At 45.8% G+C, this 24,690-nt stretch overlaps 1 protein-coding gene, 1 long non-coding RNA gene and 1 other non-coding gene across 9 annotated transcripts in view; 1 reads left to right on the forward strand and 2 right to left on the reverse strand.

Moving 5' to 3' along the window:
• Positions 1–2,968: 2,968 nt before the first annotated feature.
• The window catches only part of DPYS (dihydropyrimidinase), a 73,896-nt gene continuing 52,174 nt past the window's right edge, over positions 2,969–24,690 (forward strand). For 3 of the 7 annotated variants that reach the window (XR_008427488.1, XR_008427487.2, XM_053929843.2), the window contains exons 1-3: positions 7,223–7,717; positions 22,350–22,508; positions 24,430–24,609. Coding sequence is in view for 5 of the 7 variants with exons in the window: in XM_053929843.2 (XP_053785818.1) it covers positions 7,454–7,717; positions 22,350–22,508; positions 24,430–24,609 (603 nt within the window). In the remaining 2 variants the exon portion in view is untranslated. Of the gene's footprint in view, positions 3,874–3,993; positions 4,271–6,971; positions 7,137–7,222; positions 7,718–22,349; positions 22,509–24,429; positions 24,610–24,690 lie in introns of those variants that run through there. The other 4 variants (XM_071222218.1, XM_071222219.1, XM_053929842.1 and 1 more) reach the window with 4 other exon arrangements.
• On the reverse strand, positions 10,916–15,594 carry LOC123477845 (uncharacterized). The gene is made up of 3 exons (XR_006652851.2): positions 15,438–15,594; positions 14,136–14,277; positions 10,916–12,051 (listed from the first exon to the last, which is right to left on the reverse strand). It is a non-coding gene; the product is annotated as an uncharacterized lncRNA (long non-coding RNA).
• LOC112315798 (U6 spliceosomal RNA) lies at positions 17,444–17,550 on the reverse strand. Its single transcript, XR_002975938.2, has one exon. It is a non-coding gene; the product is annotated as a U6 spliceosomal RNA (small nuclear RNA).

The raw sequence follows: 24,690 nt of genomic DNA on the forward strand, positions 1-24,690 counted from the left end.
TCTGGTTGCCATCAAATAATCTCGGAAAGAAAGCCTCAGAGACAGGTTTCCGTCAAACTAGAGATAACATCTAGGTCTCCGTTGTGTTTCAGCTCCAGGCCTAGAAAGGTGGCAAAACCTGACAGAAGGGACGCCATGGCTGGGATCAGGACCAGACGCACTGACCAGCTACCTCCTCCCTAGTGCTGACAGACCAATCAGTAGAGACATGACCCTGACTCCCTTAGTTGCCATGATGCATGGTTTTTCCCCTAGATGAATCCCCTGGAAGCCATCACAAAGCCAGGTCTTTGAGCATTGGCTCAAATGTGACTTTGAGTATGGGCGACGTCTTAAACGTAAACCCGTACTTTCTTCACTGCAAGCTTTTGTTCATGTCTTACTGGACTTTGTGGCTTGCAGACAAACGGACCCCACTGGTCCAGCATCGGCATCCTTCACCTACATTTTCACCGCATTTACCATGTCTGGTACTAAATACCTTTTAAGTCAGGAAAATAATTTTCTTCCAAGAAACATTTCTTTAAGATGAACAATTTTCGTGAAGAAACGTACAAAACTCCATTACTATCCAGTTATATTAGAGAAATAACAGCATAAAATTAGAGATGCAGAGGTAAATACGTCCTAAGTCAGAGGAAGGAAGGGAGCCGAGGTGGGACTAGTACATGATAAGGGGCCTCGCCCCGACAGCTGTCTCTCCGTGCCTTTTGCTTTGGCTTTTACACTGATTTCCCTGCACATCTGGGGCATCAGAGTCTCAGCGCTGTCAGGTCTACACAACCACATGATTTTAAACAGTGTTGTAAGGCTCCAGAATTGCATCTGCTGCTCTTGCTTCAGCCCCAGCTGTGGTGTGACCCAGCATCTCCCAAGATTCCTAAAAAGTCGGAGTAAACCCCAGTAAGGTCTGCCTTGAGTCCCTTTTGCCTTAGACATTCACTGCCTCAAGGGGTCTGTTTTGTGTTCAGGGCACAGGAAGAATGTAGAAACAGTAAGTGAACTGTCTTACAGACACCCTGCAGGCTAGTCATTTGTACCCAAGTCTAAAGTCAAAATGCAAAGGGTGGAAAGGAGATCAGTGGCTGCCGGGCGTGGGGGTTGTGGGGAGAGGATTTACCGCAAAGGGACTCGAGGAAGCTTTTGGGGGTGATGAAAATACTCTCCATCTTGACTGTAGTGGTTATATGACTGTATGTCTCTGTCGAAATTCATAGTACTGTGCACTTAAAAAAGATCAATTCTCTGTATTGTACTCTTTAAATGTTTAAAAATACATAAAATGCAAAATCCAACCTTATTGTTGTCTGTATAGCAAAAATCTGAACGGTGTATTTTTTATTTATTTACTTTTGAGGCAGGATACTAAGAAGCTAGGAAAATGTCTTGGCAGGTGGATTGGGGAAACATAGACAAATAGTTACATGGTTGAACAATTTACAGCCAGGTAATAAATGACAAGGTTTGTGTTCCCTAACCAAGGACATTCAGGAGTAAAAGGTTCACACATTCCAGACCATTCCACAGCAGACCTCTGTCCTAGTCTCTCTTTGGTGACATTCTTTGAAGGTGAAACTAGCCGGAGAATAACCCTGATTCCTCTATACACTCATTTTGATTCATCAGCATATTAAAGGACACACCTGGAAAGCTGATGAATATTCTATTTAGATTATAGAGGTCCTCCCCTGAGGCCTCCCCTAAAATTCCCACCCTTTAAAAAAATAGATAAAAGCCCTTAAGACAAAGGACCCGGTGTGCGCTCTCCCTGGATCACATCCTCGCCTCCCCCCACCCTCACCACACACACACACACACACACACAGACACTTCTGTTCTTGGGTGTGTATCTTGGCTTTGTTTTTCCTAATCTCTAAAGGTTTTCAGGAGACTTGCAACCAGGGAGGCAGTGGGCAGCGACAGCTCATCCCGGGCTGACCCCCTGAACCTGTCTCCGAGGGCCGCCTTTTACCTCTGTAACTTGTCACCGGAGTCCACCCAGCCCAGCTGGCTCACTTCTTCTGCCTCTGAGACTTTTTCTGAAGGGCCAAGGCAGCCTTGGTGACACTCTTGCTGCTTAAGAAAATTTTTCTCAAGATCAGTAAGGGCATTTCATATGCTGTGGATCTCATGCTTAAAAAGCAAAACTATTAATAGGAAGAAAATTGCTAGAATAAAAAAATAAAACAGTTGGTTTTGCTAATAACCTCTAACAAGCTCCATGCTATGGCTTTACATGTGTTATCTCATTTAAAGCGTACAGCCCCCTCTCCTGGGTCAGTACTACCACGAGGGGGAAACACGAGGCTTAGACAGTTCAGGTACTTAGCTAAGAATCCACAGATGATAAGCAATAAATCCACGACTCAAATTCAGATCAGCCTGGCTCCAAAGTCCAAGTGTATTTATTTTATTTTACTTCATTACACTTTTTCTAATTAAGGGAGCACTCTTATTATTTCCTTAAGTATTACTATAATCTTGGAATATATTTCACTAAAAAGCTCCAAAATAACTTGGCAACCATGGCACAATGCAAGTTAGAGGAGCAGGAGAGTTTCTGGAAGCAGGAGTTAGTGCTGCTGGCAACGTGGGCAGAAGAAGCCTTCCAGCCACGCGGGTCCCTGCGGCACCACTTGAGAAGGCAGCGTGTTCCTTGTTCCAGGAGAACAGTGATAAGCCCCGAAGTTATCTGGATAGCTTTCTAGTCCCTGGGTCCTGTGAATGTTGCCTTATATGGCAAAAGGGACTTTGCAGATGGGATGAAGTTAAGGATTTTGAAATGGGGAAATTGTTAACAGACTACCCAGGGTGTGTTTGTATGCATCAAAGCCCAAGAAGACATGAGTAAGAGTGTGTAACGAAGAAAGTAAGGGTTTCTTTTCAGGAAGTGGAGCCCTCCCAGAGTCAGAGGTGAGCTAACGCTCAAAGACCCGGCTCCCATATGGCTTCCAGGGGATGGGTTATATGGGGGGCGGGGGGAAGCCACTGATCAGGGTGACGGAGGGAGTTAGGGTCACGGTCCAGGTCGTGGTCTCTACCTATTGGTCAGCGCTAGGGGAGGAGGTAGCCGATTGGTGCATCTGGTCCTGATGTCAGCCATGGTGTCACTTTGCCAGGTTTTGCCACTTTTCTGGTCCTGGAGCTGAAACACAACTGAGGCCCAGATGTCATCTTTTGTTTGTCTGAAACTGTCTCTGGCCCACAGACCCGAGTCTTCATTCCTAAGATTATTTGATGCTGACCTGACCCTCATTGTCCTCAAGGATGAATAATTAAAGGAGTGGACATTCAAGGGAGAAGGAGGCAGGAGAGTCAGGGTGCTGGATGAGGCCAGTTTGAATCACAAGGAAAAAAGCAGAAAAGGTCACATAAATCTCAGCTGCTGCTGCTGCTGGTACGGTTATTCCAGGCCACTATTTCCCCCTTCTACTCAGGGGAGGTGCTTCAGGCAAGCGTGCCCTCCCGAGCTGTGCGGTGGCCCCAGAGTCAGAGGGACAATCCCGCCTGCCAAGCATATGATTGCTGAACAGTGAGCAAATGTTATCCTGCTGCTCAGAGCAAGGACTCGGAGACCAGTCTGCTGAGATCAGCCCCAGTGATTACAGGTTTCGCACACTGCCTGTGGCCGCCTTTCCAAGCAGATCTCAGTGCAGCGAACAAATGGAGCAGTTCAAGATCTAGAAGGCGAGCCCTTCGGTCTCCAGTTAACTCACCTTGACCGGGGCAGAGTTTAGCTCTAAGACTATGCCAGGCACTCTCTGGATGGGCTTCTGTCCCTGTTCACAGAATCACAAAGCATGAAGGGTAGATCTTACCAGCTGTTCTCAAACAGCTCCTCACTCTTCAGGTGACGTGACAGAGGCCCTGAGAGTAAGTGACTTGCCCAAGCTCACACCAGAAGCTGGCGTCAGAGCCAGGATTAGACTAACTCCTCAGTTTCCTTTTCCACCCTTCCAGGCTGCTTACCCCCCTCCCCTATTGCTGATTCAGGTATAACCTCGTTACCCTGCCAGAGACTTGGACCCCAGTGTGGGCCTGGGGCCTGGGGCTTCCTACAGTCCCCAGCGCCAGCATGCTGGCTGGAGACGCTCAGCTCTGCCTGCCAGTCTCTCCTTGTTCACAGACCATCACCATCCCTTCAGCTTCTCCACCAGGTGGAAACAGCGGGGCCTGGGGCCTGGAGTGGGAATGGGGATGGGCCCGGAGAACAGCAAAGGCAAACTCAACGACTCCAGGATGGCTGTGGACTCAAATACAGAAGGGCCTGGTGAGTTTGTTTCCCCAGGACCACTCAGCAAAGAAAGCCAGTCACCGTTTGCCCCTCCACCTTGCTGTCCCTTTAGACCATCGGTCGGGGCTGGGAAGGCCTTCCTGCCAAGTTGCCCTCACCTGTACTTCACAGTAGGTATGTTTCTCCGTGTTAAGCATTAACGGTATGGTAAACCTCCCTTAAAAATTAGCCCGAGGGGGAGGTGCAGTAGTCCTCCCTGACCCGTGGTTTTGTTTTCCTTGGTTTCAGTTACCCACAGTCAACTGTGGTCGGAAAATATTAAATGGAAAGTTTAGAAATAAACGATTCATAAGTTTTAAATCGCATGCCCTTCTGAGTAGAGTGACGAAATCTCGCCGTCTCGCTCTGTCCTGGCTTTGGTACTATCTGCGTTTTCAGGCATCCACTCGGGGTCTGGGAACATGTCCCCCGTGGATTCGGGGGGATTCATGTAATGTGTCCTCAGACAGACTTCAGTCAATCAACCAAACTGATTGTGTCACCAGCGAAAACAGCAGGAGTCTCGTTTCCTGCACCCTCCCAAATCTGAGTGTCTCCCTAATACTTGTTTCCTTCCCATCGAGGGCCCTGAGTGTCTGGGTGGTGAGGTGGCTGAGCAGGGCAAAGAAAAGGGGGTGAGGGTGTGCTGAGGGCACACTTCCCTCTGAGCTCACTTGCCCAGGCACAGCCTTCCACCTGGGGTGGGCTGATAACGCCCAGAAAGGGGGATGACCCCTTCTGCAGGCCCGCATGCCTCCGGAAGCTGACCCACCCCTCTCTTCTGTTGCTGTGAGTGAATCTCAATGAGCCATTTCCTCCTGCTTCAGTGGCATCCTATAAACCCCCTTTTCTGATAAACATTTGCGATCATTAAACGTGGGAAGTTTATTTTGCGCTGTGTTGCAGGGCATTTCATGATATAAAGCGTCTAAGATAAGGAAGCCTCTGAAATCACTCACCTGGGCAGTTTCAGAAAGGATGTCACAACTGCCTCGACATCCGATCTTATTTCCCTAGGGTGGTGCCTACTGGTAGAGCTTGTACGTGTCATTATATTTATAATTACTCCTTTCACCTTCACACAATGGCCTTCTGACAAGAGTTGCATAACTTTCTTGGGTTTCTTTTCCTTGGCTTGAGAGCCAGATCCATGGAACTTGAAATTAGTGGTGCTTTCTAATCTTTAATCATTTTGTGCTTGGACAACCTGAAGCTTGAAGAAACTTGACAATAATAATACCTTGCATTTCCCTACCGAAAATGCCATCTTGAGGTCACACGTGACCGCCTGGTTTCCAAACTCATAGGCATCATCCCGGGCTGTCAGCTGAAAATGACAAAAGATCCAAAGTAAACCAGCTTCAGCAAACGGGGAAACCTAGGGGAGGGGACTTCAGGCATGATTGTTTCTAAGAACCGCGTCTCTTTCCGTCTCCCCAGCAGTTCTCCGTGTTGGCTCGGTGCACCTAAGGACAGTCTCCCTGCGTTTGTCCATTCAGCTGCCAGAGCCTCTTGTTTACACCCTTCCGAATCAAGTCCAGGAGGAAGGAACAAACTTCTGGGCAGCTCAGTCTTACAAAAGTCTTAGGGTCTGCTCTCGCTGGGCACAGGTAATCTTCCTGGGACAGGTACCCGCCCCTGAACACGTCAGTGTGGTTGTGAGCATTTCCTGCTGTGAATGGAGAGCTAGCTCAGTGGAGCAGGTCAGTCTCAGAGCCGGAGGTCCCATCAGTTCCATCAAGGCAAATGTTCTGAAATTGCCGGTGGAGGATTTCCCACCAAAGACACTGCAGTGACTGTTGGATAAGGACGAGAGATGCTAGAACAGCAGCTGTCCGCCCCACTCCAACCCTGTACGGCATTTGACCTTGGTGCCCTTGCAAATCTGCACCACTCCCTTCCCTGCACAGTGCTGTTCAGTCTCCCTGAGTGCTGGAAAGGGATGGTCCGTGGTTGTCCAACCCTCTCCCCCAAGCGCAACCTCACGGAGTTCAGACTCACCTTGTCGTCACCTCCTCTGTGCCTCTACCTACTCTGTTCCTTCAACCTGGAGCCCCGTTCCTCTTCCCACCCCTCGTTCCTGCGTGTTCATGTCCTTTATATACTGGCTCAGATATCTCTTTGTGAAACTTCCTATTTAATTTTCTTCAAGGCAGAAATAAGCTGTCCCTTTCCTCCAAACTCTTACTGTGCTCTCTCAAAGGCAGACTTCTGCTCCATATTGAAATAGGGACGGGCGTCACATTGCCTCTTAGCTCCTGGAGCTCAGGAATGTGGTCTGTCCTCACCACTTACCCCTCAATGCAACCCCCTCTGGGATCGGTCCTTGTAAAGCTAGCATTTGTTAAACAAACGTGCATGGCGCTTCCCGGTTTATTAAGGTGCATTCGCATTCATCAGCAAAAGCCTATCTGGAGGGGAAGAACAAATAGTATCTCAGTTTTATATGTGAGGAATATACCAGTTTTATACCGAGGATAAAAGATCTAATTGAAGACTTCTCAACTAGTTTTATGGAAAGCTGGGAGAAAAACCACCTAGATCTTTGGAGTCACATTACCTGTGCCTTTCCAAGAAAAACTGGCTGGTATGTATTGTGTCATTAAAACCTGGAGAATGGTTGATACCAAGTCGTTTTCATTTCCAAACAGATTAACTATTTCACCCTGAACTTTCAGTCTGCCGGTTACTGGGGTGGTGTGGTGATTTGCTCCTCGTGTAAAGAGGATTTAACAGGAAGTCCAGATCGAGTGTGCTTTCTGGCTGGCGTGGGCGTTTTCGTCGTTGCTGCCAGTGGTGGTGGTTGCCAGCCCCTCACCCCCGCCGCTTGGGTGTGTGTTGGCACAGACACACTGCCAGTGAGGTGGGTTTCGTTCCCCGGGGTGTCCACGTTTAAAACTCCAAGATCTCTCCCTTGCCATGGATGGGTGTACACCGTAAAGCGACGCCCAAGGCGCCCTAAAAGCGCTTGGGGTCAGACCTCTGCTGATCTGCTCTGTCCGAGCCTCTGGGCGCCAGCCGGGCAGTCCCGGGGGCGGAGCCGGCTGCCGGAGGCCAGGTGATAACCTGGCCTGGCTCAGGGACGTGGGACCCGCCCGCGGTTCGCAGCAGGAGGCAGCAGGAGCCTGGGGTCCGTCCCTGGCATCTTGAAGGAGGTCTACCCCCTGCTCGCCCCGCGCCATGGCAGCCCCCTCGCGGCTCCTGATCCGCGGGGGTCGCGTGGTCAACGACGACCTCTCGCAGGTGGCCGACGTGCTGGTAGAGGACGGCGTGGTGCGGGCGCTCGGTCACGACCTGCTGCCGCCCGAGGGAGCGCGCGCCGGGCTGCGGGTCCTCGACGCGGCGGGCAAGCTCGTCCTGCCCGGCGGCATCGACACGCACACTCACATGCAGTTCCCCTTCATGGGCTCAAGGTCCGTGGACGACTTCTGCCAGGGCACCAAGGTACCCACCCCGCCGCCCCCTCGCCCCGGTGCCCCGTGGAGCCCTCTGGCCACCTCCCCAGCCGCCCCGGGGTGCAGAGCCGAGCCACCCCGCGCCTGCACAGCGGCCCCTGAGCTGGTGCACAGCTGGGGTTCAGCTTCTCCACGCTGAGCTCCCTCTTCAAGGGTCCCCTTCTCGGTGGTGTCAGCCCACCTTGGCTACACAAGCTTGAGGCAATCCATTCCCTCGCCCTGGCTTCTCTACACCGCGATCCTCCTGCCCCCGTTTTCACTGTGTTCGGTAGCCATCCACAAGCCCTCGAAAGTGTTCAGCTCGCACTGCCAGACCTTCCTCCTCATCCTCGGCTTCCTGGAACGAGAAACACTTTCCCCTGGTCGTTCCTGCCTTGACTCAGAGTTAGCAGTGTGTGCTGGGTGAGGAGCAGTGGGGTGGGCTAGCCCCAGCGTGTCCACCGTATTTGCCGCCACCCTCAGCTAGAAAAATTACAGCCGGGACAAGGGTTTCCGAGAGAAATATTCCAGATACGATCCCCCCAGCATCCAGGCGGCCTGGTCCCATCTCTTCTGTCTTGCTCCCCACCACTCCCTACCCTTAAATACAGCCTCAGGTTCCTGCTGCTTGGGCCCCTGCAGCTCTACTGATGAGGTGGGAGGGTCAGATCACTGATTTCCAGGCGGAGAGAGCTTGGATTTCTGTAAACAGAAGAGCCTAGGTGTGCAGGGGTGTCCAACATGTGTCCAACATGTGGCCCGCCGGCCGCATGGGCTCAGGGTGGCTATGAATGCAGCCCAACACAAAATTGTAAATTTCCTTAACACATTATGAGATTTGTGTGTGTGTGTGATTACGTGTTGCCATGTATTTAATGTGGGGTCCAAGACAAGTTTTCTTCTTCCAGTGTGGCCCAGAGATGCCGAAAGGTTGGACACCCCTGGAGAGGCTCAGGTGAATGAAAAGAACCCTAAATGTTTCTCCAAGGCTCCTGTAAGCAGGGTTAAGAGATGAGGAGGGCAGCCTTACTGGAACATGTATTTAAAACTCCACTTAGCACTTCCCCTAAAGTCAAACCCGCACCCTCCTTGAGGTTTATGTTTTGGGCTGCGGTGAGGGAACTGAAAATATTGATACCTTTAAGGCCTAAACTCTTCACTCAAAGATGTGCTTGAGGTTTTCCCAAGCCTCGTGTGTGAACCACGCACAGCTACTCATTCCAAGTATCGGCGGTTCAGGCTCTCAAAGCAGTTTCGACCATGGTTTGTTTACCCTGATGGTTTCTAACAGTTTTACTTTTTTTATATCTCCCTCTTCCATGTTCCCTAAACATCTGTGATAGACCAGAATATTTAACAGAAAATAAAAGAGAATGATTTGACCCAGAGAAAGGGGTCTGGGGCAGGCTGCTCACACCAACCTCTGGAAATTTCCTCCCAGTTACTAATCGCCAACCTTCACCATCAGGGCAAGGGTCAAAGTCTTTTGTAAGACAGATCATTATTTATTTTGCAAATGGAACATTCATTTTTCCCTTTTGCCAAAAACTGAAATTTCCTAAATCTTAATGAATATATTTTTAAATTTTATGTGAAATGTTCAGACATCAAAGCAATAAAATTGGAAAAATAACAGGAAAGTAGAAAGAAGAATAATATTACATATAGTCTCTCCCAGATGACAACCGACATTTTAGTATATTGCCTTTATGCTTTTTAATACGCTTTATTTTACATAACTGAGATTGTATTGTGTGTATACCTGTATACAAACTTCTGTAAGCTGTTTTCAGTTATAGTAAACACTTTCTGTTATCATAGAGTCATAATTAACAAAGTGCTTTGTTGAGGGCAAGGTATTTCACGGACACCCCCATTTGCCAGGTGGAAGCCCCGTGGGTTGGCCAGGCACACTAGCATCACTTCCCCTCATCATTTCCCTTTCTCTCATCAGGATTCTAGAGAAAGCAGCCACGCAGAGGGGCGGGAATCCCTTTCTCAAGATTATCTACGTGTGCCCCCAGGTCCTAGGAGGTGATCCTTAGTTTCCATCTGTTCCTCGGCCACTCTGGGATTCCCAGCACAGACAGATTTCCAGTTCCATCCGGAGAAGGCAGGTCATCGTAACACGCTCTATGGTCTGTTGCCAACATCTGGAAGAACTTAGGGCCAGCTGATTCTCCAGCCATTTGTATACTTAAAAGTTGTCAAAACATTCAACAAAAACATGTTCTTCACAAGCATAGGATCTTAAGCAGAAAACAAGGTAGGCAGTGTTGTTAAGGTCAAAGATCTACAAATACCGAATTCACGTTAATTTTTAAACTGTACTTACGAAGGGGCTAAGCTGCAGAAGTCTACTCCAAAGTGGTCAGTTGGATCCCAGGAGATAATCAATCCCACCCCTAGGAACAGCGGAGGTTCCGTCAAAGGGAACCCTGTGGGTACATATAGGCAAACAGGAGCATTGGAATATCAGCCCGTGCTCTGAAGGGAAGGCATGATAGAGTTATTTTGTCCTCTTTTTCTAGAGGCTTCACAGTAATTCCCAGGGCAGTGTTGGTGGGGTTTCTGATTTGGGGAAATAGGGACAAATAAGTCTTTTGCAAATGCTGGTTTTATTATATATATTACACTTGAAAACCTCTTATTAATACTGTTAAGTAACGTTCATTTAAGAAGCACTCACTGTGTATCAGGCACCGCAGCAAGTGGGCATCATCTCCCAACAATCCCAGGGACCGTCACCTGAGTTTTACAGTTGAGGAAACTGAAACTTAAGTCACGTGGCTCTTCCAATTCAGGGCTGCCTGCCGTCACTGGAGGTCTTCCCTGCTAGTCTCTCTTCCTTTCCCATATGCCCACCGAAATATATCTGATGTTTGCATTTATCAGAGGGGCAAATGATGGGTGAGACCCTGTACGAGTTACGTGCTAATGTAAGATGGCCTTTCTCAAAAATAGGACGAAGTCATTTTTAAGAAATACAGCAGCCCTTCGCCTTCCCAATGTGGAGGCAGTTAAGGTTATCAAAATGAACGCTGCGGGGATTAGGCTTGTGAGGCATTTCTGCGTGCGTTCATAGCCACATCGTCTCTGCGGCACAGAGACGGGCACCTTAAATACAGACAGTGATAAATGAAAATGATATTTCATGCTGTTGATATAAGAAGCACCCAAATCTGTCGAATATTTTTGTAAGAGTTTATTGAGCGAAACTGATGACAATTGCCAGGAAGCAAGAACTCAAATGCTTCAGAGGATGACAGGTTTGCAGTTTCTCTTATGCGTTTGAGATTAAGGCAGGAACATAAAGAAGATTACGTGAAGGTGGGAAAAAGCAAGGCAGGGGTTGGATTGCAGAATAGTTAACGATTCTACTTGCTTTCTTGGGGGTGGGCATGCTTATTTCAATGGTGTGTTAACCTGGCTGCACAAAAACAATGGACAGGGCTGGCTGGCTTACAGCAAAGAAAAACCTTTAACTAAGAAAGTTGTAGGCCTAGGGCGTGACTACCCGCCATGACCTGCCCATTTAGGAATTTATGATCAGATCGCCCTTGGGGTGACTTTCCATAGAACCCCCTTTTTTATTCACAATCCCCTCTGGTGGTAATAAACCTATCTTAAGGATGCATCGATAACCAACCTTTTGGTTGGATAGTGTGGTCTCACAGCCTTGGAAAGGCTCATACCTAGGAAGTTGTAACTGAGCTGTCTTATTGAAAAGGTGGACCATGGGGGATGGGGTAATACCATAATCGTGGGATGTGAGTTGAAGCCAAGTTTTCCTAAAAAAGAGAAAGGAGAGGTAAATGGACGGTGGTCATGTCTTAGGGCCTTCATTGCAAAAAAACACTCTGGGTTATTTCTACCCTGTGAACTATCATGATTCAAGTTTTGTCTTCTGTCTCATTTTTCTGCAGTTTGCATCTAGTATAACATTTACATAAGCCATAAAAAGAGTATTAACAATTATCTTATATGTGTTCAGTAATCACAGACAGTGAGACTACATAGAAAAACCCAATGAACAAGTATAAGTATTATAATGACTCATATCATTAATGAAAGGTAAGGACAAACATTTGATTTCTGAGTTTAAGTATCCATGGAAAGGTATACAGTCTTCGTCCACCTCCGATGTCAGTAGCTTCTCATCCTAGTGGAGTCTTTGATGTCCATTGTAGGTGGAGGCGAGGGTCAGAGAGAGGGGTAGACACCCATTCACGGTTAGGCACCTGATGAGGTTCCTTCCAAGGAGGGTGGAGAGTGTCTTTTAAATGAACAAAATCTCCAGGTGACAGTCAGTAACCTTTAAAGTCTTTGTCTCCTGGGAGTCAGCTGTGAAAGAAAGCAGTTACCAATTTGGCTTTTCCTTGAAGTGACTTTATCAAACCTTGGCAATAGAGTAAGATGTCTCCTTCCTGTAGTGTCAGCTCGTACTTACTCCATCTGATTTAAATCCGGCTTAAATGCCTTATGATGCATGAGGGAATGCAAAACCCAAAAATGGGGGTTGCCGGGAGCAGAGCAAAACCAAGCTGCCCCCATGGGTTTCCCATAGCCCTGACCATTACTTAATGTACAACCGTGAAGTTTTTCATCACTTATTTCACAATGCTCCCCATGCAATTTAACATAAAAAGCAAATTTTTGAGGTGTCCTGGGCCCTCGTGGAACACTGTAAAGTTATTCCTACATATTTTGATATTTTAACCCTTCAGTCCTCCGTATCTAGTGAAAACTAGAAAGCATGCAGTTAGCATTCTGCAGGCTGGCAGATTTATGGAGACACTGTGTAACCTCCAGAAACACAGGCTCTTCCACTCACAAATGCTTTACATAAGCCCAAATGTTCGGCAGTTAATGATTATTTCTGTGAGCCCGAGTAAAATAAAAACATGTCTGTGTCGTATAAACCAACACACTTAAACTAACTTTTATTTCCTAAAGATTAATCTTAGATCACATGAACTTGGAAAGCATTTGAGTTAGGTTCCATATTTCTGAGAATTTTAGGGTACCCAATTCTTACAAAACTCTTGCCTTTAAATTAATTTTAACAATACCATTGGGAGGTAGAAAGTTCATGTTACATTTGCAACATAATGTATGACAGGCACAAACAGAGACCTTTTACCCGTGAGAAAAACTCACTATTTTATAAAAGAACAGTTGGATTCAAATTTTGTTGTGGAGGCACTTATAATCTACATTTCCTTGACTAGTCAAGTTTCAAATGACTTTCCCTATTTTAAAATGACAGCATTTTTAGATTTTATTATTTATTTACTTTTAGAGAAAGGGGGAGAGGGGGAGAAAGAGAAGAAGAGAAATGTCAATGGGAGAGACACGTTGCACACACACCGACCGGGGATCGAACCCACAACCCAGGCATGTGCCTGCCCTGACTGGGGACTGAAGTGGTGACCTTCAGCTTTGCAGGACCTCACCCAACCATCTGAGCCACACCAGTCAGGGCAAGGACAGCCATAGTTAATACCCAAAAGAATTGGGTTGACATCTAAATGAATCATAGGTTGATCCTTATCCAAATCCTCTTTTTGAAGCTTCAAGAGACCAGTTAAAAATGTTTTCCATTCATTCTGCCTAAATTTATAGCCAGCTTTTTCTAATTGTGCATGCAAAAGACTAATTTAGAACTATCAAAGGATCCTCATCCTGGCCATCTTACTATTAGTGGAAGGCTGATTGTCCCGGAGTTTGTCAGCCTCAGAGACGTGATTTCCCGAGTTAATTTTAGTTTTTTGTTTGGGATCTGTAGGGTGAACACATTTCTAGGGAAAGCCAACCTTTACGGGCACATCTCTGGACAAACCAAATGTGGTGGATGTCCCTACAGAATTGCTTCGCTCCCTGGAGGAAGTTTACCTCAGGCAACCCCTCTAAGGTTCTTAGTCACCTCTGAATGCCCGAGCAAGGCCCAGAGAGAGCTTACCAGAAACTGTCCAAGGCACAGGGCCTGTCCCTCTTTCAGGGTGCACCCGCCCCAGGGCGCCCTGCCCTTCTCCCTGGGGCTCCTGCTGGCTTCTCCAGGATCAGTTATCACACTGGACACCTCGTAACACCCATCTCTGCCACACCAGACTCGGGGATCTGCAAAAACTATTGTCACCCCATAGAGTATTCGGGTTTGGAAAGCAAGTGTCCTTTCTCTTTGGGAGCAAAAGAGAGTTATCTCTCATTTAAGCAGGAAAGATTTTGTTGAGACTCTCAATAAGCAATCCAATTAAAAAGCAGAAATTAAAAGCAGCAACTCATTTTTTTTCCCTTTCCCTGAGTTATCTCAACCTTCATCCATCTCGAGGATTTTCTAAGAACAGCTCAAATAAGTCATGGACCTATTACTTACAGTAGGAAGGCCTGGGGTTTAGAGAGAAAACTCACTCCCCAGGTTCACCCACCGTGAAGCGGGGAGCTGGCGGCACACACTGGGTCCTTGCTTGGACCTAGCTGGGGGCGCAGGTCCATGCTGTTGTCCCGGTGGGCTTCCTCAGGGTTCCGTTGGCTAGTCCAAATAAAAGTTGACATAAGGAATGTCCAAGCCTGTAGAGAATTTTTATGAGCTTATTTGAGCCGAAGTGACTGATGACGATGGCTGGGAAGAGACCTCAAATGCTTCGGAAATGACAGTTTTGCAGTTTCTTTTATGCATTTAAGATTAAGGAGGGAACGTGAGAAGGTGAGAGAAAGCAAGGCGGGCGCTGGGTCACAGGACATTTACCAAGATCGTGTGCTCTGTTGAGGGTGGTTATGCTTATTTCAAGGCATGTTAATCTAAAGGCACAAAAGCAATGGACGGGGTTGCTTCAGGCAAAGATAAACCTTTTACTCATGACTCCACACCCAGACTTGCCCAGGTAGGAATTTATGATCAGGTTACTTTCTGGAGAAGCCCTTTTTCATCCACGGTGCTTTCAGGAGAAGAGCCCCAAAAGGCTAGACCAACAGACCAATAGCTGTTTGCTTTCTGCATCCAGCAGGCGGGTCATTTATAGTATCTGACAAATAGGAGGGATACTATGTACGGTATTCTATTTATTGATTGTGAGGTTGTGAGGGGGCCCAATTTTAAAAATGAAATATACATCAACCAAAGGTTACATAGTTTGTACATCTAATTCATGTCAGAGGTTGGTTTAAAGCCTATAATTAATTTATTCAATTAAATGTAAAAGCTTTCTATCTGATATAACTAGTGGAAGTAATGTTCTGCTTTAAAGAAATAATATTTTATTTTGTTGGTCTATACTAAATATCTGGTGGGCTTTTAATAATTTCATATCTATGAGGAAAGACAATGGGATTTTTTTGTTCAAGTGGATATTGTTAATTAGATAAACTTGGAGAAATTATGACTTTGTTTCTACTATATCCTGTGGTAAGAGATTGAATTACAAGAACTCAGCCCATTTTCAAATATATGTATTTATATTTAGACATATACGCAGCTTGGAGTGGGTGACTTGTGTTAAAAACTTGGCAGCATCAATAGCTGGAAGAAGAATCTTTTTTTTTTTAATGGGAATACACACAGATCACTTTTTTGTAAAGGACAAAAAGTCCTCTAAGTTGTCAAGAAAGAAAATTATACCTTGCTCTGAAACTTTTTGGTAAAATGCCATCAAGATGATTACTTATAATAAGGCAGTGGAAGATCTATGATTAAGCACACATTTATGGTTGTATTTATAGAGCTTGCTCACCTTGTACAAGAGCTGTGCTCAGAAAACTTGGCTGCTTAGCCAAATCCCATATTCTGTTGCTGGCTGGAGCTCCAGGCTGGGCTTCAGAGACTTTGTGGGCTGGCCGTGTGAACTTGAGCTAGTCACTTCCTTTCTCAGGACTATCATCATTTTCTTACCTGTGCAACGAAGCATTGATAAACAACTTCAATTAAAAATGTTTTTAAAACTAACTAGAACAATATATAGTCATCCTCCAGCCCTTGGGAAAATTCTGGAGCATTATAGTTGCTCAATATATATTAATTGAATGAATAAACTGCTGTTTTAAAAAAGGCAAAGAGTACAAAGAAAAATATTTAAATCACCTATAACTCTAACATTTTGCTTCCTATCCTTTCAGGTTTTTTTCTTTTTTTGGGGGGGTGCATATAAACATTTTTTCTTCTACTCAGTTGTGCACTCTCTTTGGAGTCAGCCTTGTTCATTAAACATTTCCCCATGACCTTAACTGTCATTGAAGAATGTGATTTCCGTGACCTCTCCGAGTGGAGGCTGAGCCCCAAACCTTTTTCTCCCGTCTTGTTTTCTCCCATCAATTAGGCTCTCGTGTTGGCCTTTCTGAAGATACCACAACCTGATGTCCCAGAAGCACCTCAAACTTGGCATGTTCCAAACCAAACTCATCCTTCCCTCCAAGTCCCTCACTCATTTTTTGCCCTGTTTCCCAACTGTGAACAGCTTCACTCTCTTCTTTTCAGTGTTGGACGTTTGGGTGGTTTCCAGTTTGGGGGGGGGGTTGTTTTTGCTTGTGAATAACAACATGATGTAAATCATTACTCAGATTCTTAATGGTTGACTTAGAAATGACCCCATGGAGTGATATGACTGGGCCAGTGCATATGAGATACATCTTAAAGGAGCTTAATACAATCATCCAGACTGCTCTTTAATTTCTGCTCCCACGAGCAATACATTGTAATTCTCATTTCACTGCATCCTGGCTGCCTGTGAATATTGACTTGAAAAAAAATCAATGCAAATTTAATAGAAAAACATAGAATTTCTTAATACTTTTAAGTAAGCATTTCTTTTAATTGCTGGCGAGGCTGAGCTTTGAACGTTCTTGATGTGATAGCTTGAATGGTTCAGCTCTGAGTTTCTAATTCTATGATTTCCTTGGATGGCTCTTTATTGATTACAAGTTAACCTTTGCACTATTCATTAGAGGAAGAAAAAAAAAACATCGCAAATGTTAACTTGAAACTACTGGACGTTAAATAGGGTTTTGGCCTTATTGAGGGCATTGTAGTTAGGAATTATTTCACTGAACTTTACAGAATCTAGGGCTTGCCTTCTTTCTGCGTCCACACTTGAGTTCTTTAGGGTTTTCAATCCACCACTGTTTTCTCCTTCAGTTGCCTGGACTGGATGTTTTCAGTGTTTAACAGAATAGTGTAGAAATCAAGGTTTTCACAGAGCTACTGTCTGAGAGGAAAAACTTTTCCTATAACCTTTTAAGTTTAGTTATCAGGGTTTGCAAATTAAACTGACAAAAGACAGATTAGCAAGAGAACAGAGAGATTTTTTAATCCAGATACACATGCCCTGACTGGCGCCGCTCCTTGGCGTCGGCCTGGGAACCAAAGGGTTGACAGTTCTATTTCCAGTCTAGGGCACATGCCTGGGTTGCCGGCCAGGTCCCCAGTAGGGGGGCGTGCAAGAGGCAACCACACATTGATGTTTCTCTCCCTCTCTTTCTCCCACCCCTCCCCTCTGTCTAAAAATAAATAAATAAAATCTTTAAAAAATAAAAATAAAATAAAATAAATAAAATTCAGATACATGCAAGTTCACAAAAAAACGTGACTCAAGGAGGCAGTGAGAATTTGAGACTTACACTCTGACTTCCCTTTCAGGGGAAAGGGAGGAGGAGAAAGGCACTCATTAGGAAGCAAATGACCTTTAGGAAAGTCAAATGGGCCTTTGGGAAATAGATGGGATATATGACAGGTTTTTTAAACCTTTAAAATATGGAACGCGTCGCAATTTTGCATGTCATTCTTGTACAGGGCCTATGCTAATCTTCTCTGCATCGTTCCAATTTTAGTACATGTGCTGCGGAAGCGAGCATGAGGTATGATGGTTTTGTGACAAAGGCTGTTGGGGTGTGGTGCAAGCTTCTCGTCTCAGGGGATGCATCAGTCTCCCTGATGCTGACACTTCTTGTAAGGGACGGATGCATCTGGATTCTTTTGGGAGGCTCTGCTTTTAGGCAAATAAGGGAGTTTGTGCGGGGCGGGGAGAAGCCTATTCTCAAATTCCTTCAGCTCAGGATGACTTTTATGACACAGTGGCATATTTCGGACCCCACTGCCGTCTAATACGGAATAACCCTAAACTAGAAATTTTCGAGTTGATGGTTAGGTTACATTAACCCAGTCGACAAAGATTTCTTGGAAACCCACTAAGCGTCCGGCGCTGTGGTTGGGGTGATAGAGATGAAAACGCTGGTCTTAGTGCTCAACAGCGACAACTAGAGGCCGTGGGGCTCCAATGTATCCTGGCGTTAATGACGGATTATAGACGAGAGACTTTTGGACTTGCAGCCTTAACTGGGGCGATTGTGGCTTTTTGGAGTGAATACTTGAGTCCTGGCATTTTCTCTCTTTTGAAGTTGCCAGTCATAATGCTTGCATCACCAAACTGTGTTCTTGAGCGGGTTGTTTGGCTAAGTGAGCTGCAGCAATCACCCAGAGTCGACTCCTCACCACTTCGGCCTCCTCTCTTCGCATGTCAGGTAACAAACTGAGGGAAGACGCTTCGATATTTCACTTATGTTTCATTTATCTGAAAGGGAAATCACACGTTCTGGTGATGGGCATGAGTCCCTGAACCCCAAGGATCTGTTCGCAGATAAAAGCAAAGACCTTAACAATTAGCTTAAAATAAGACAAGACAAAATGTAATCTTTTTTAAAAGAAGAAATCATTTGAGACCTGGGCAAAGAAATATATGGTAGTTCTGTTGTCTTAAAAGTCTTAGTTAGCACTGATTAGGTCATGGGCTTTGGATAAGGCTAAGCATTCAGCTTTCAAATGTGCTCAGAGTCTATATTCCATACTGACATTTCCATAGAAGCATCCAGGCCAGGGCTGGCACTGTTTTTGACAAATGAAATCTCGAATTAACAGGCAATTACACTGCTTTTCCCTTTTGCAATTGGAACAGGGAACCATCATAGTTATTCCTAGTCATAGCTTCGGGGGAAATTCATTGGTCCCCCCTTCCTTTCTCCCTTAAATATCTAAAGAACATTCATGTACCAGGCTCTGTAACGGGCACAAGGCACCCAGAGATGAAACTACAGCCGAGATTCTGGGGGATGGTATAAACGTTCCCTAGAAGATGTCTGGGTTAAGCTTCACTGCACTGAGAGAGGAGGGGCTGGGAAGGGAAGGGCATGAGTGACATCACTCAGAGAGGACCTCAGAGTGCTCCCAAGAAACAGAGGGACAGTGTCACTAGAGTGGGATGAATGAGCCGGGAGGGGAGGGACTCAATACAGAGCTGAGGAGATATCTGAAGTTCAGATCATGCAGAGACCTTATGGGACATATAATAATTGTTTTTTTCCTTCATCCTAAGATCTAAGGGAAGTCAGTGAAAGATTGGAAGTGACAAGCATGGCTGGGGACAGGGTGACATTGCAGAGGCTGCTGGACTGGTCAGAATGTGAAGGTGGCTGGGCAGGGAGGCAGCGATGCAGGGAATAAAGAGACTCACAGACTATGTAGGTGGTAGCCTGGGGTGGGAGGGTTGCTGATGGGTGGATTTGGGGATGTAGGGAAAGGAGAGGGAAAGTTCAAGGGGGACTCTTAAGTCTGGTTCGCACAGTTGGATGGATGGTGGCATGATTAATGTTTCAAACTTGGGGAGACAGGAGATGAGTGTGAAGAGACAATGTCTTTACAAAGCTAAGTACACTTCTGGAGTTGAAACGTAAATTGGGGTGATGAAGCTTGTTTTCACAAGTCTTAGTGCCTCTGAGAAAGCTGAAAATGCAGCCAGTGTTTTTCCCCCTGGAGCTCAAGTGCACTGTTGGACTCCTTTTCACTTTACTTGGGTTGAGCAAGTTCTGTGATTGATTTTAGTAAAATAAAGTCACTTGTTTCAGGATGAACTTAGAAATGAAAATTCAATGACACCATGAAAGGAAGAGAATGCTTGGGATGCTTTCAGTAATGTTGTACAATCAAATGCATTCCTAAATACACTCCTGTGTTGTGTAAAATTATGACCCCACCGTTGGTCAGAGTTGATCTCGATTTACACGCCCTCACATTTGCACCTGAGACAGCACAGGCTCTCTTCCTAGCAAAAGAAGCTTTCAGATAAACTGGAAGGCTTTCAAGGGAGAACAGCCAAGGTAATTAGGAGCTGAAAGAATTGATTTATGAGCCCAGATTACAAAAGGTAAATGCATTTTGTTTAGCTAACTAGAAATAAAAGGGGAGTGAAGTCAATCAGCAGTGAAGACAAAGGAAACAATTAGGCTTTATGTAGAAATACGAAAGACATTGTCATCCTTTACTGCTTCTCTCTCCTCCAAGCTCTCTTCATTCTTCAAATGTTAGGTGAAGCTGGAGGAACATTTTGCGAAGTGAACCAAGAAGCATCTGATGTTGAAAGAATTAAAGAATACTGAACATATCTAAGGTGGGCTGGGACTGTGGTGTCCTAATCAGCTGGTTTCCTGGACAAAGCTGATCATCCCATGGGTAATAGTTGTGTGAGGGCAAAGAAGCACTGGTATGGGCCTTTCCCTACAAATCTTTTAGGGGAATGTTACTTCATTAGCGATTGTCACAACGATGAACATCACATGAGCTTAATAAAATTGCATTTCAGAGTCTGATGATGGGGATTGTTTTGTATGGCTTTGGTTTACTAAATGTTTGATTGATTTTGCCAACCTCTGCCTCTCTCCAAATAATGATTCATTTAATGGCCTGGGGCTCCAGGCCGGAAAGCAGATCACACCAAGCGGGAGATTGGAGAAGAGGGGTGGACGGTCTGCATGGGGCAGACACCCAGAGCAACCCGAATGTAAGACCTCTGGCTCAAAGTTGAATCTTCCTCCTTGTTACCAGTGAGAATTTACCAGCTGTGTGACTTTGGACAGTCATTTGACATCTCTGAGCCTCAGTATCCTCGACTGTAAAATAGGAAAGCAATTGCTACTTCTCCAGGCTGCAGCAAGGCTTAATTAATTGAGTTAGTGAGTATAAAATGCTTAACCCAGAATTGGGTATTTAAACAAGCACCCTTTTTAAGAGGCAAGTAACCCTCGAGAAGAACAGGTCTCCTTCCCACCTTCCGGGGTGGGCGGCATCCACTGTACTTGGGATTACGGCTCTGCAGCTCTGGCCTGCGGCTCCTTGGATCCAGTCAAAAGAAGGGAACATTTCAGATCTTGAAGTAATATTCAGGGGTTTGAGATAACTTGGGGCAACCAAAGGACCCTGGGCCACCAGAAAGACCAGAAGAGGAAGCAAGAGGTTCAAAAGGAGGCTGGGGCCAGACGGTGCCCACAGCTGTTTGCCAAGACCCAGGGTAGCTGCCGAGATCCCTGTAGCAAGTGGCTACTGTCCCAGTGGTTTGGAAAAAGGCAGTTCTGTTTTTCATCCATTCGCCCACGCTGGCCCAGGCCATCCTCTCCCCTGCAGTACAGTTTCTCTAAATTCATCCCCATTGGGAGGGTGAGGAGAGGCAGAAAGAGTGGACAGGAGGGAGAGAACAAGTAGGATCAGAGAAAAGACAACTGGCTGCTGCCGCCCCTCCCCCTCCCGCTCCCAGTTAATTAGGGAGGTGGAGCATTTGTGATGAATCTTATTCAGGAGCTTTCACTTGGGAGCCCCAGGAATTTCCATCTGCTGTAGTTTTAGAAAAATGAGCCTTTGGCCATAACACATGTTCCTCTAGTAGGAAGACCATCAGTAGTCTGTGTACTTACTCACGTGGCATGCACATGTCTGTAAAGTGTTTTTTGTCCTTACATAAGTTATGCTTTGTTGCAGAAGATTTAGCAAATATCGAAAATAAAATGTAACTGTAGGAAAATTGAAACAACATGAAATCATGCCACCCAGAAGAGCCACTGTGAACGTGTCCCTGGGCTCGGCACTGCCTCATTTTCATGCTGCGTGTGTGTTCCAGAGCGTGTGTCCTTGTGACTCCTGTTGTCACGTCTTGCTTCTCTTTCCCTGGTCCTTTCCACCAACCCGGGACCCCTGGCGTCCTCTCCAAGGTGACTGCCTGAGCCTTCTCCTGCCCTTAATTGCTCCTCAGGATCAGGTCTGCGTGTTGTTCTGCCTGCATGTCGGACGTGTGCCCGAGCACCTCCCACCAGGATGTTCCACGCCAAACTCGTGCTTCCCTCCTCTGTCCCCTCATCTGCCACCCTCTCGATCATCCCAGTCAGAATCACAACCCCCTCCACCCCCGTCTCCCTCAGCCACAATCTTTGCTGGTTTTCACAGCAAGAAGTTATGGGGGCTTCTGTTCCTGGCACTGGAACTCTGAGCTGGGGGTCCTGGTGAGAGGCTGGGACCCCTCACTCCCCAAAGGGGACCTCCACAGCTGAAATATCTCTTCTGACTTTTATCCATCACGCCACATGTGGAACCAGCCCACTCCACATCTCTACCCCTCCTACCAGTCTCCATGTGACTTCTTCTTTATATCCTCAGTTGCAGGGCTTCAAACTTTAATTTATGGAAAGTCTACGTATGCCCCTCTGGATCTTTTAAAGGCAGTTTCCCAGGCCTATCAAGTGTGCCCAAGTGCTTGCAAATGCACATTGTTCAAGGAGACAAATGACTTAAACAGAAAACTGACGTCTCACCTGCTGACACCCTCCTGTGCTTCCAGGCCGCCCTGGCAGGGGGCACCACCATGATCATCGATTTTGCCATTCCTCAGAAAGGCAGCTCTCTGGTCGAGGCCTTCGAGACCTGGCGGAGCTGGGCGGATCCCAAAGTCTGCTGCGACTACAGCCTTCACGTGGCGGTGACCTGGTGGAGCGAGCAGGTAAATCTCCGCGGGGTGTGTTTCTTCCATTTAGTTCCCTAGTCGTTGCCCTGTACACGATCAAGAAATTTGGTCGTGTCAAAAATATGACAAACTGGCGGGCAGCTGGAGGTCAGAATGGGGGGAAGACTCTGTATTGCCTGTTCGTTTGTGCTTTTTGAGTTTTGATTCCTGTGAAGTGTTGTCAATTTTTAGAACTAAAATTTAAAAACAAAATCATATCATCAAAATCAGATGGTAGCAAAAATGCTTCATAATAATTCACAATAGACTTCTTAATATTTAATTCATGACATGTAATTTTTTTAAAGTTCTGATCTTCCTTTCTTTCAACGTCAACCTTTCCAGCTCTTGTAAATGGTATTTTTCCACAGACCAGAACTTTAATTAGAAATGTGGAATATTTGGAGAAAAACCAAAGAAATTCCCATTTAGATGCCTCCGTTCCCCACTCTTGGCCCTTGCCGCCCACCCTCCTGTGCACTTGAAAGAGAAAGGGGAAGACCGGGAACATTTTCAAGGCCTCCTCCCAGCTGTCTCCTGACCTGGTGCTTTCTCCACGGCTCTGCTAATCTCACCACCTGTTCAGATCATTTCATGATGTAGCTTAAAGCAACCTTCCACGTCTGCTAATTACTTGGGCCTTGGCAGAAATGATACCACGATTGAGATAAAGAAGAGAGTTTTGAGAGACGTTAAAATGTGTCCATTTCTCCCCATACAAATTTGCATGAGTGCTTTAGAATACATTTTTACTTGTGATTTAAATCAACATGTTTTTTCCACATTGAACTTAAATCAGAAATCTCCTTACCAGGAAGAGTTCACGAGGGTGACTTTATTTGATGTGACCAGGTCACTTATGCCTCCACCTCCCCCTAAGAATTGGGAGGTGTTACACACCAAGTTAATATGAAACAAGTAATCAATCTTTAACAGATAGGTCAGCAAATATAGTAGCACAGTTCATAGTCCACAGTTAAAGTTAATCTTTCTCCAAAAATGCCATTCTGAGTGATGCACCTGATCTCTTCTGTGATCCTAGGGTCTTCCTGCCTTCCTTGTTTCCTCCCCACCCCCTCTCCTGCCCTCTTATTCTATTGAAGCAAAAGTGATATTTGCTTCATGATAATGATAAAATGATATTTGCCCTTACCAGTGATTCTCACACCTTAGTCTGGAAATGGTTACCTGGTGAATATGTGTTAAAATACAGATTTTGTTCAGTAAGTGTACTAGTCTTCTAGGGCTGCTGTAACAAAGTCCCACAAACTGGGGGCTTAAACAACAAGAATTTTTTTTCTCATAGTCCTGGAGACCATAAGCCCAAGATCAAGGTGTTGGCAGGGTTGGTTCCTTCTGGGGGCTGTGCGGGAGAGTCTGTTCCACGCCTCCCACCAGCCTCCGGTGGTTTGCTGGGGATCTTCGGCCCTCCTCGACTCCGACTTGGTCCGGAATCTGTCACCTTCTAGGAGCTCCCAATGGGTAGATCTACACCCTCTACTTCCTCTCTGAGAACTAACTCCTCCTGTGGGTTTCTGATTTGAGTCCCAACCCCTTATCTCACATCAGTTTTGATTCCTTCTAGAGACACTATTGTTTCTGTTGCTGCCACATGGCTTTATCTTCACTTTATAAACTATTTTCCTCATATCAGGAGATAAATGCTGAGAATTTATATCCAAGTATAGAAATGAAGTACTTTGGGGAAAACTATGAGCTCTTCCATGATTTCAAAGTCTCGTAGCGGCAGATGAAATGGGGTCTAACAAGGAGGAAAGATCAAGGCCTAAATTGCTTTTTATCTGGAATTAAGCTGCCCTTATTTTACTTAATTCTCCTCCAAATGCAACATTTTGAAAAATACTGAAATTATCTTTAAATGAAACAGTGACATTTTCTTGTTGTTATTTCCGTTTAGGTTAAAGAAGAAATGAAAGTCCTTACCCAAGATAAAGGTGTGAACTCCTTCAAGATGTTTATGGCCTATAAAGATGTGTACATGGTAGGAGACGCGGAGCTGTATGCGGCCTTCTCTTGGTGCAAGGAAGTTGGAGCGATCGCTCAGGTCCACGCGGAAAACGGAGACCTGATTGCAGAGGTAAAATTGCATCCGAAAGCACCCTTTGCTCCCTAAAAAGGCAGCAGGAACACACACATGTGCAAGGAAGGCTTACTAATG

Source organism: Desmodus rotundus, chromosome 8, assembly GCF_022682495.2.
Source record: "Desmodus rotundus isolate HL8 chromosome 8, HLdesRot8A.1, whole genome shotgun sequence".
Classification (NCBI taxonomy): domain Eukaryota; kingdom Metazoa; phylum Chordata; class Mammalia; order Chiroptera; family Phyllostomidae; genus Desmodus; species Desmodus rotundus.